The following is a 12,915-nucleotide window of genomic DNA, read 5'->3' as shown; positions in this document are numbered from 1 at the left end:
CGTTTGCTGTTCTTTCCCTTTTCGGTTCTACATATATATGCGAACAATCTTTCTCAAGCACGAACATTATCAAGAATAAACTGAGAAGTCATCTTATTGATAAGAACTTGAAATCATGAATCATGCCTAAAATTAAAAACAACAACATACAAACCTTACTTACTCAAACTTTCCAAGGAGATGCAAGCACATTGTTCGCATTAATAAATATTTATTAAGTATTAAATTTAGTTTTATTTAATGTAATAAAAGTTTACTAAACAAGCAGATTTGGCTCCCAATTTTTTTTTCAAATTGTTCTAATGTTCATATTTGGCTAATAAGTTTGCCGACCACTGGCCTAGAAGAACTATTTCAGCTGAATAGAATTACGAACAATGTTCACTAGGTTATATTTGAAATTAAAAATAAATAAATAAATAAAAATAATGGAAAAAATTTTGAAAAAAACTTATCGGGCTCGCTAAAACATTTGTAATGTCAATGTCGCCAAATCCCGAGTGTACCGTAATACTAGGATTAAACCAAGCATTTTTGAATGCACGGGAAAAACGTAAAAACATAACAAACAGTTCATCAGAATTTTTATAGGTAATGAATTTCGCATTTTTGTTCACAGTTTCTGTAATTCTGATGTCAACATTTATTAGTAATTTATCATATCTATTAATTTTGTCGTTTTCCATTAAAATTGTTTTCCGTCATATATATTGGACAGACGTTAAAAATGCATGGATATGCATCGTCTTTTAACACTGGACGCTGCCTACCAGCGGCCGAGCGGTAAAAGCCGCTGAATACTGGTAGTTCGGTCCGGGATTCGAGTGCATGGGCTAGCTGCATGGGCGTTTTCGTGTTTTTCCCCATGTGTAACTTGGACACGAGCCACTTTTCCTTAAAAATCCCTCCGTTTCCGTGAAGCGCCTAAAAGCGGAGCACGTAATAAGAAGAAGGGGGGAAAAAATTGGACGTTTTCTCGGAATTCTTAAAATCGCCCCATTTTTATCCGTTTATACATCTTCGTGAAAATTGTACATTTTGCTCTGTATGCGGTAAAATGTTTCATATTATGTCAGCATATTAATTCAAATAAATTTGTCCTTACTTCAAAAATAATAAATAAAGTCATGTTTTAGCAGTGAAATAATTGCTAACATTTGAATTGAATTGATTTCAGAAATATAATTTTTTTTAATATATAAAATGCATAACTACTTATAGAACATAAAATGTATAATTACTTATAGAACATAAAATGCAACTTACTTTATAGATTAGTTTCATTTTAAAATATTTTGCTATAATATTTATAAAAAAATATTTTAAGTATTAATTATTTTTCAAACTTTTAAACAATAATTTAGCACGTAATTTTAGTACTAATTAAATTTAATAAATTTATAGTATTTATAGTAAATTTATATTTCATTACATGAATCTACCGTAGATTAATAATATTCAGATGAAATAAAATAATGAAACATTGCAAAATAAATCTTATGCGGGCTTCAGATTCTTGAAAGGGCAGATTTAGTCTCTTTTCATTCTAAAAGTAACGCTGATGAACTATGAAAAAGATGCTAACACGAGCACTTCTAAAAGCGATCATATCATGACGTTTAAGCGACGTCGACAAATTGCCAAGATGCAACGGCAAATATTTTGCGTCTTCGCAACGTTGTAAAGACGTCGTAAAAGTTACCACGACCACTTTGCAAACTCTGGGACCAGTTTGCAACGTCGTGTGCTACTTGGGATATCTACGATTGGCTGAAAACAAGATTAAATTAAATATTTATTTATTCACTATATATAGTTAATCAGCTAAAGAATCTACATATAACAAAATCTACAAATCAAAGACATGACTTAATACGCCATCCACGTCTAACATTTAACTTCTAACTCCTTTCTACCTCAGGTGGGGGGGGGGGGGCTCTTATCGTGTTATGACATCACATTTCGCTACACATCTAAAATACTGTTTTGAGCGAAAATAACGTCTATCATTAGTTTTTCTAAGTATACTTCATATAAAGAATAAGTTCAGGTTTTAAAATTTAAATTATTTTTGTGTCATTTCAGCGCTGCCTTCCCTCCCGAGTTAAAAGTATACATATGGTTAATGTACCGAGTTTTTTCAATATTTTCTACAATTTGATAAAAATCTTGCTTCCACAAAAGATCTTAAAAAGGGTAAGTAGTTTTACTCCTTGCAGTTTTTTGTAACACTGAAATTTGTAATGAGGTTAACTAATTATTTAAGGTTTACCTCTTTAAATAATTATATGTTGATGCATGCAATTAAGTTACGTAGAATCTCTAAGTACAGTAATCTGTAGTATGCTTAAAAGAAATATATACTGTTAGATGCGTAAAATACTATTACGTGCGTAAAGAAATATATACTGTTACGTGCATAATATTCGTAATGTGTTGAATGCACACAGAACCGATGATAGCCTGATAAAATTTATTTTCCCAAAAGAAACATTGTACAGTTCTGAACTTTTCACAAAAGTACTCGATCCTAGAGGCTACTGACTTCTCCCCTTTTTTCTTTCAATATTCATTCTTCCGAAGATCGGTTTCTTATTACAAAGGAAAAGAAATGATATGCAGAAAGCTGCGTTTATTTTATTATTTCTAACTGCACTTACAGTAACGAAACCTTTTATGATAATTAACAATATTTATTGTAAATGAAAATTTACATTCGTTGTCGTTTACAGAAACTTGAAAAACAGAAACTGAAAATATGCAAGTTTTAAATAAGTATTTTAATAAATATTACTGTACTTTTTTCTTCTAAATTGTAAATAATCAATTTCTAATTACATTAATAAATATTTTAGAAATCTTAAATTAAAACTTAACTCCATAAAATTTCATAGGCAGTATACTTTATGAGCAAAATTCAAGTACTTTGTTGTATATAACGAAGCCTTTCAAGATCTTAAAGGAGGTTTCACTGAGGATTAGTTACTGCAAAGGCCCTATTTTCGCGAAAATGAATATATCGGTGATTTCGTGAGTTGAATATTTCGCGAATTTTATATGAAAAGAATCGAAAGTTGAAAAATTTCAAAAGTACCTAAGTAAAGTTCGAAGTTGAAAAATTCCAAAAGTGCATCTTTTGCATAAAGCATTTTAAGAAACTTCCTTTTGTCCGAAAGGTTCGTCCCATACCCGTTCCCGTCTAAATGGCGAGTTTCAAGCGTTTGCTCAAGAATGAGTTTTGTTGAGTGGTATTCTAATGAGCTTCAATTTCTAGAGGAAAAAGAATCTGTGGACTTGGCGAATATGACGATAAAACCAATTCACGCTTCTTAACTTGTGCGCATATTTAACGGTATTGAAGCCAAACATGATCTAATTTTGAATAGCTTCAAAGAAGCTGGTATGAATAGTATTTGAAGTGAATGAGCTGCCTTCTATTAATTTTATTGTTTTATATTCGAGAAATATAGTTGTATATTATTCAAAAAATAGTTATAAGAAAGAAAGTTGTCAAGAAAAAGGTTGTAACTGTGTAATAAATCATTAAATTTTGGGTAAAGGAAAAATTTCTGATTTTTTATTATTATTTGAGACGGGGGGAAAAAAAAAAAAAAAAGTATTTCGCGAGGCTTAAATTTTCGCGATTACGACGGGCTTGCGAAAATAAGGGCCTTTACAGTATTCAAATACGGAAAAGCGATAAGGGCCATACGCCAAAGAGAAGAGGTGCCTTAATGGGGACTTTCTTAGGAGAAACAGGCTCGTATTCACGTTGCACAAGGGAAAAACCACGAAAACCAATCATGCAATTGGCCCATTTGCCTGGGATCGAACCCAGACCAGGTTGAACTACAAGTATTCATCAGTGTTAACCATTCGACCACTTGTAAGGCTCGGTTTCACTGAAGATTGTAAAGAAAAATGTAATTATATTTATATTACACATAACCGCTGTCCAGTTAACTTTGGCATTATTACATAGAAAGCTTAAAAACGTTTATCGATAAATTCAAAATTAGCGTTTAATTTCTATTTTGTAAGAAATCTGTAGAATATTAGTGAAGTTTTTTCCAAAAGTTTTTCCAAAATGAAACTTTTATCTGGGTATAACAAAGAAGTGCTCATAAGTTCATCAAAATCAGTTATCTTCGGTTCTTTTATTTTACCAACAATTAGATTACGTGTTTACAAGAGAAAACTCTAGGATTACCTGCCACAGGAAAGGTGTTTCTGGGGACAAATGTTTAACGGAAACCGAAGCGTATTCATATCACACACATGGAGGAGGGGGGGGAACAGAGTTTATCCTCTTTAGCTATTCACTTATTATTATCAGCAGGACTTCAGTCGGATTAATATTTTGTTAAATTATTTCATCAAATTAGTATTTGGAGACCCTTTCTCAGCAGAAGTACTCAGTGAAGAGTACTTATAAACTGCAAGCCCCCGTGTCCAGTAAATATTTGACTGTAATCAAAATCACATATCATTTTCATATTTTTTAAAACTTCAAAGCTCAACAAATAATCTTTCCTTTTTCCCGAAACGTTCCATTTTTCTTTCCAGTAATCATAATAGAAATCCTTGATTTTACCAGTAACAATTCTTTTTGATGCCTGAATATCGAATGCCGGGGTTGCGTTCTTCACAGCAAAGCTCTAAGTATAGCTCTTGATTCGGCCGATCGCTTTCGAGCTGATTTTTGAACTCAAGACACTAATACTGAACTCAATTTACTGTCAAGATAGAGATCGGCAAAACCACTCCTTTAAGGGAGTAGATGAGAACCGCTCACTGAAGTGAATCAATTGTTTTTAACGATTCATCAAGGTCATTAGCAATGACCTCGATGAACGAGTTCGGAACAGGCGAGTGGTGCGCAAAGATGTGGAAAAGCAGAAAGAACTGAACAAGGAATCAACACAACCAAACTGCTCCCTCCCTGGACTGATTTCTTTCAACTGTACTTTCGAGACTCCCTCAAAAAAACCTTTCTACATATAACAACAATAAAATTCTGATAAAAAATTGCTACAAGTTAAAAAATAATGAAAGGTAAATCCACTGTTGTTAAAGATTACATTATTTAATTACTATAATTGATATTTTGTTGGTACTGCAAAGCAAATTTAATCTAAAAAATAAATGATGCAGATCCCGAAGAACCGATTTTCTAATTTGTAAAAATGATACTAAATATCGCTCGAGGTCCTTTTATATGGTAGGATCCGTATTTTGTTCTGCAACGTTAAAAATACAATGGATGGAAAAATTTATGTTTATAAATATATACTAATTCTAAAGAAGATTAAAGAGAAATTTACAGCTCACGATTACAAGACGTTAGTAAAATAAGTAAATAAATAAAAACATAATTTATTATTTTACATAAATATTACAGAATATTGTATAAAAAAGGTAATTCCCAATATACATAGCTATACTGTCGTAGTATAGCTATGTATATTAGGAAAGGTATTCACAGTATTCAGAAGCGCCGTTCACACTGGGACATATCGGAGCTAACGAACACATCCGTCGCAACCAACACAGCCGATCAGCTAGAAAAAAAAAATCAGTTATTTTTGTCACTACGGGCCCAGTTGAAAAATCTGAACTTCACGCAAAACGGAGGTAGTCGACACATGGAACCGACCAATCAGGAGAGTATTTCAAATCAGCAGCAGCAGCGTGAAGCGCGCTAAATTCAATAAACAACATGGCTGACGACATGAGCAAAGATTGTAGTCTAATTGCCAAAATCCAGCGACATTCCGTTATATGGGATAATCGACTTAAAGACTATAAAAATAAAATTAAAAAAAAAGAATGCGCTTGGATGATGATTGCGGTCGTTTCCATCGGAATGGTAAGTAATTTTCTTTTCTTTACATTTTTGTGTTTAGATTTTGAATCCGGAGTATTAATTGAATTACTGATATCAATGATCTCAGATAATATATCTAATTGTATTATAAAGTTCGCAATGGAATTAAAAGTAGTGAAAGCAAAGCATAGACAAAAGCGTTAATGTAATATTTTTCTTTCTTCTGAACTTTTCTCATCATAAAAAGAAGCGTATTGTTTATTGCCTCATATAATAAAATGAATCACATTAACTTTATAAACTCGCGCATTCCCTAATCATTTGGAATGAAAATACTGATAATAATAATTAAATAATAACAATAAAACATGTTTCTATTTTTCAAAATAATTTTACATGATTTGGAACCTGTATACTTAATGACCAAATTTTGAACAAAAGGAAAGTATAACCCCTTGCCATACTTAATTGGTCAACCCAGAAAAGAATAATGGTTATTATATAATACAGATATTTAGCATTCACATTTTTTTTCAAGTAATGACAATTATCTTGCTCAATATTTTATCAATATTTTAACTTTTACTTCTTTGAACTAAGTTTGAAAATCTGTACCTAATTGCGTTCCAGTTAATGAACGGACGGAGGTGTTTCCCCCCAGACAACCATGAATATCTGACTATATAGATCCACCACAAACAACGGAACGGACTAGACAGTACAGTATGATTCCTGCCGAGCCTGAACCAGCCATCGCTAGCGATGACTCTAGTCCTGTGAAGACTGATTTTATACCCTTGCGGCCGTCGAGACTACCTAGTTACAGATTATAACTAGTAGCGTCTCATGTTTTACCTGAGTCGACCCCCCCCGGGGGCGTTCAAATAAGACAGTGCACCAGAAAGAAGGGGCATCCAGACCTGCATGCATAATGCAGCCTTTACACGGTTAAATCGCCCCAGTGCCTGGAGGCTATCTGAGGAGGCACCATCCCCCAGTCTACGCAGTTATGTTGTTAAATGTTTGACGTAAAATAGTGAGACATGTAAAATAGTTAGACATCGACCGGCCCCCAAGTTTTGACCAAAGGCAGCCCATTCCCCAAAGGTAACCTGCGATACCTGACCATATAACGCTCCCACAACCAAGGGGCAGACAAGACAGTACCAGTACGGTCCTTACCGAGCCTGAACCTGCCACCGAATAAACGAAGGTTCTAGTCACTGTGAAGACAGTTTATTTTCCTCATAATTCGAAGCTGTCTAGGTAGTGATCTAGCCAGTACGCTGGGATTGCCAGTCCCAGTCGACCCCCAGGAGTGGTCATCAGAACACAGTTAGCCCAGGCGAATCTGGTTACCAGCGTGGCCTCGAGGAGGTCAATGTCGGATTAGGTCAGCGAGAAGCTATAATTTTCCTGTTCGGGCAGGCAGCATAACGTTCTGCTTGTTTTTATGACTACCCGGCGCCATTTTGACACAACGCCCTCGTGTGCCGCACGACCCTGCACCTATTGTCGGCGCGGGCCTACAGATGGGAAAGGAAGAACTCCATCCATTCGCAAACAGAGGTGATCAGTTTCGCAGAGATGCGTCGGTTTATTTAATGTTTTATTTTTTAAACACTAGATAGAACACAAGCAAGCCAAAAGCATACATATATACATACATAACACACATGTACACATAAGAATAGGTCAGAGATGTTTCCGGTAAATAATAAAGGAAAGACTGCTAGTGTTTACATTAAAAGGAATCCAATTTTTGGCACGCTTAACAACGGCTCTCGGTGAACTGAAAGAACTGCAATTTCGTTTTCGGTGGAGCGCTGATTATTCGTTAAGGAAATCGGTTCCTTGAGTCGATTCTGCAGCGGATCGTCCACTCGAACTCCTACTCCGAGAAAAGGCAGGGTATATTTAGCTTTCGACCTGCCTTCGAGAACATTCTCGGGAAAACCGGTAAGATTTCGTTCTAGAATAAGGTGACCAGACGTCCCGATTTTTAACAGTTTGACCCGCGTCCCGCGGCAATTCAATAAAGTCCCGATTTTTAGAAAAAATGCATGACAAGCTAGGGAATATATTAAAACAAGAACTTAATTGGAATGTGCAAAATTCATTCGATCATATTACTCAAAATTTCCCATATAGTAATATTTCTGAAAATTATCTTTTTAATTAGATATCATTATTAAAAAATATATTGATAAGGAAAAGGTTAAATCTTGGACATCAGCGAAAATCACAGTAGAAAACAAATGGTTAGAAATATTTCATCATTTTGAAACAAACCATGTTCCATACAATAATGCACTCAAAACTGTGGAATACCCCAGGAACTAATGTTGTGACTGAGCTCTTTTTTTCTACGATAAATAAAGTGCAGACATAAGAAAAATCACAATTAAGTGTTGAGACTTTGAAAACCATTTTATGTGTGAAGTATAATTTAATAAATTCTTGTGAAAAATGTTACGACCTTTCAAACAACGACAGCAATCTACTAAACAAAATTCACTTAAGCGAGAAATATGCCAAAGAATAAAGTAATACTATACGTAATTGCTTTTAATGTATTTGTAAATTGTATTTATGTTGAAATTTTAAAAATATATTACAATACCATTTTTCGTTCTATGAAAATTTGTGTTACTCTGTATAGACCAAATGTTTAATCACCCCCCGGTCGCATATTTCACAAGTGCACATCTGTGTAGCCACCGAGGGAGTGGCTTCTAGGATGGACCAATGAGGATCCAGTAATATTTCTGTCATGTCACATGACCTTTCGCGTGCTTTAATGTGTTTGAAAACGTTTTGCCACGCAATTTTCTGTAAAAAATAATTAAAGCATCGTCGATTACTTCTGAAAATTTTCATTGCGAAGTTAGATCAAATATAAGCAGTTGTGAAAATTTCACTACTTGGTTAAAAGAATTTGAAATAAATGTTGGACACCCCCCAAAAATATCCATGTGAAGTATTACTTAATAAGTGGTAAGTAACACAAAGAAATAAATATGTGATAAACATCTGAGCCCAAATGCTATCTTTATATAAAACTATGCATAGGAGAAAAATATTTGCACTAATTATATATTTTGTAAATAGAAGTCAGCCCTTTTTATTGCAGTCTATATGAAAAAAGATGTTTTATAATAATAGCCAATACAGAAATTTATTCAAAGTAAACTTTACTAATTTGCATTCGTATATATTTAGTATGTTAAATTTCACATTTAATAACTGCTCACTCTTAAATGTACTGTCTAGACAAGCAATGCTCATCAAACAGAATGAATTTATCTTAGTCACAACGAATATATTCAATTTATTCAGATATAACATTTAATACTAACAATGGATATAATCGTGTTATACACAATATGTATTCTGCATCTTATATTCAATTTATTCAGATATAATATATAATACTAACAATGGATATAATCGTGTCACACACAATATGTATTCTGCATCTTACACTTTCAAAATCAAAAGAATGCAAGCACTGAAATAAGAAAACACTATATTCATTGTAACACTTCCAGTCCTTCTCAGCTCAATTAAAAAAAAAAAAAAAAAAAAAAAAAAGAACTATACACTTGAATTCTCTTAATCCACAAATAATAAATGCATAATATTCGAGGCTAATTGTAGCTTGAGTCACTTTTTTCGATGTAAAGAGCGTTAATATGCCGTGAACATCAATCCAAATATTAATGCGTGATTAAAATCACGAAAGTGAAATGTCAGCGATTAATTAAAATCATAAAACGAAGTACTACTACGGGATTTTCTACTATTACGCCATAAATTTATAATTGCGAAGCAAATACAAATTAAAACGTAAACGCTCACATGCACGAAGATTTAGCGTCACAAGAGCAATAGAAGCTCATTGGTCCATTTTCGAAACCCTTCCCTCGGTGGCTACGCTGATGTGCACTTGTGAAATATGCCCTCCCCGGTCAATGGTGTCCCGCTTTACCAATGTTAAAATCTGGTCACCTTATTCTAGAATGTTCTCGCTCCGTCTATAGCATATCGCCAATTTCGTCGCCAAATGGGAGATTTCGCGCTAAATCTGGCACCCGTGCCTTTCCTGCCACTTTCTGGCAACCCTATCTCCACTTTGCAGGGAAGCTAGCTTACCGCACCTGGGCATTTGGCAACAATATTAATACCATTCAGAAGTATGTATTCAAGTGAAAAATCTTTCTCAACGTATGTGGCAACAAAAAATAAGATAGAGAAACAAATTAAATACCCCTACCGAGAAACAGAGAAACAAATTAAATATGATATACGACTGCAGATAATATGAATAGATTTGGACTTCGACAATTTGTGTAAAACATGCAAGCACGACCCTGTCACTAGTGCCCACCAGCGGCCGAGCGGTAAAAGCCGCTGAACACTGGTTGTTCGGTCCGGGCTTCCAGTCCCGGCGAACGGGCTGGCTGCATGAACGTTTTCGTCGTTTTCCCCATGTGTAACGTCGGTACAAGCCAGTTTCCCTTAAAAAAAGACATCCACGGGGCATCTCTCCCTTTCCGTGTAGTGCCTAAGAGCGGAGCACGTAATAAGCAAAAAATCCTGTCACTAAATGTAATGTAAGAGTAGGTGACACCTGGAGCACGAGTTACTATTATTAATGACTAATCTGCGTTAATTTTATGTTTTCCGTTTTGGTACAACTCTGATATGCTCCCTAATTTCACCAAATATGGCGATATGTGTTCTGCGCTGGTTTTTGGCGCGATTGCGTGTTGTATGGCAACCCTGTTGAAAAATCTTTTGCTGGAGTTCCTTGGTTCGCATCATGCTCTGTGTTTGAGAAGTTAAGGGGGAAAGATAAAATGGTGGAAGTTGTTGAATTGAAGTTCGACAAAAGGAAATATCGTCGTGGCCATCCTGTTGAGGGGCACTGGGTATTTGGAGGTGTGCAAAGAGGGTCTGGGAGTTATTTTTAGTGGCTGTGCATGATAGAAGTAGGGATTTGTGATTATTTGTTATTTTATTTATTTGCGAACCGTAGTATGAATTTTCTGGATAGTGTGTCTGGCTGTCATATAAATACGATAGTGATTACGTTGCGGTATGAAATTGGTATTTCTGCTATTCGAAAAAGCATTAATTCATGGTAAGTGCGTTTTATTTTATTCTTGTTCTTATTTTGTAGAATGTTATGTTCATTTTTTTTTTTTTAGTATGAATTTCTGTCGTTATTTTGTTGATTAGTGCATACCGTCTAAATTGCACAATTCGTAGATGTTTTTTTAAGTTGAAACAGGACGCTGTGTAAGTGGTATTGTTTGAAATTTATTGTTGTTATGTTAATTTATTAAAGCGAGGTGTGCGTAGTTCGTAGATTCGTTCGTTGCCTAGATTATGCCATTCATAGATGTTTTTTTCAAGTTAAAACATATCGCTGTGCACATGGACTCTTGTCAAATAATTTTGGTTAGAAACTTTAAGGTTTTGCTATCTAAATTTTTTGTTTTTGTTTCGGATTTTTAGCTTAAATTGTGTGTTCAAAACGTGGTTTTTGCATTCGCGAAAACCGCGTTAAGAACGTTAAGAAATTTTTTTTAATAAAAAATACAACACTTTTCTTTAGTTGTCTCTACAAAGTACCTATAACATATTGATCTATTTTAAATATTATTTTAAGATATATTTTTCTAAGGATGATATGAAATTCCCCAAAAAAAACCGTACAGTTCTAAGCATTCTATGAATCGACAAGTTTTAAGACCACTGACGTATACGATAGAATACATACAAGCAAATATTAAAGAAACGACTAGAATAGAAAACAATTGCTTGATCGAAGTCAATACACAATACAAGGTATAATTTTTAATGCTTTTAAAATGTTACTAAATGCAACACAAAATTAAAATTAAGTTGTAATACCTTCAGTGTGTTCTAAATAGCTAGGCAATACAATAACAGTAAGGTACTAAGAGGTAAATTACCACCACTAGAATATCTGGTACTTTTTTGTTTTGCCGGGGCAGGCGATAAAGTCGCCAATAATAGTACAACTGATGCTAAACGGAATATTCTCGCCATGGAGGTAAGAAAGTTTTCATGATTCTCGCTGGTAACCTTTCGCACCTCATTTTCAAAACAAATCGCAGCCATTTCTTATCAGATTGATTGTTTCTTTCATTTCCGGCGTACAATTACATAGAATTTTTACCAGAATATTACATTATTACATTTATTACATTATAAAATATGATATAATGTTTAACTTATCAAATCCTGAGAGGAAAAAAATGGTTTCTAAATCTGTTTATCAAGTTAAATAGTTCACTTTACAAATACTTTGTAATTTTTCATAAATCAAAATTTACATGCATAGTAAATTTCTGCTTACTTTTCAGGTGTTTGTTCATACTAGTGATTTGACAGAATTTCACAAGCTTGTGCCACCCGAAATTCTTCCAGAAGAACTTGGCGGAACTTTAGGCCCTATAAATAATAATAAACACTACATACCATTTTTTCTTAATAAAGAGCATTATATTGATCAGGTAAACAAAGGTGGAATTGAGGTAAAGCACTGAAAAGACTGTGCTAAATGAATTGATAATGAATAGCAACAAGAAGAATAAAAAGCATTCCTAACATAATCATCTCTCCAAGTAGAACGGTGCTTTGGAATGATTGCCACTTGTTAAGAAATTTTAATGCATTCATGCTCCTTTTTATACATTTGTATACGTTCTGTATTAATAATTAATATTCTGTCATATTTTTATACTATGCGAAGTTTGTGTAATAAAACGAAAGAATCAACATTAAAAAAGTGCAAATTTTATCTGTAATCACGTAGCTTTTTTAAAATAACATAACATCACTTTTCTTAAATCAGGAAATACGATTTGAATTTTTGAATGAATTTGTTTTATAGCACTTAGAAAGCAGGGGCGTAAGTAGGGTGAGGCAAGGGGAGACAAACTGTTCCAGGGCGTAGCATCCAAGGGGCGCCAAATTGATGCTACAAATTTTAGAATGAAATGTTGTAAGACTTTCACTGTGTAAATCTCAGTTACTGTAGAAAGTGACGAGTC

At 34.0% G+C, this 12,915-nt stretch overlaps 1 protein-coding gene across 4 annotated transcripts in view; it reads left to right on the top strand.

Annotated features, from left to right (window-relative positions):
* Window positions 1–12,669, top strand: part of LOC118188891 (alpha-tocopherol transfer protein-like) — a 130,340-nt gene extending 117,671 nt beyond the window's left edge. For 3 of the 4 annotated variants that reach the window (XM_085818013.1, XM_035359412.2, XM_085818014.1), the window contains exons 5-6: window positions 2,086–2,196; window positions 12,226–12,669. In XM_085818013.1, coding sequence (XP_085674139.1) covers window positions 2,086–2,196; window positions 12,226–12,408 — 294 coding nt within the window. In that variant the 3' untranslated portion in view covers window positions 12,409–12,669. The remainder of the gene's footprint in view (window positions 1–2,085; window positions 2,197–12,225) is intronic. The other variant, XM_085818015.1, reaches the window with a different exon arrangement.
* Window positions 12,670–12,915: the final 246 nt, after the last annotated feature.

This window comes from Stegodyphus dumicola, chromosome 6 (genome assembly GCF_044657685.1).
Source record: "Stegodyphus dumicola isolate Sdum_Otavi_A_Nest chromosome 6, ASM4465768v1".
NCBI classification, from domain to species: Eukaryota; Metazoa; Arthropoda; class Arachnida; order Araneae; family Eresidae; genus Stegodyphus; species Stegodyphus dumicola.
This window is presented reverse-complemented; position numbering and strand designations above follow the sequence as displayed.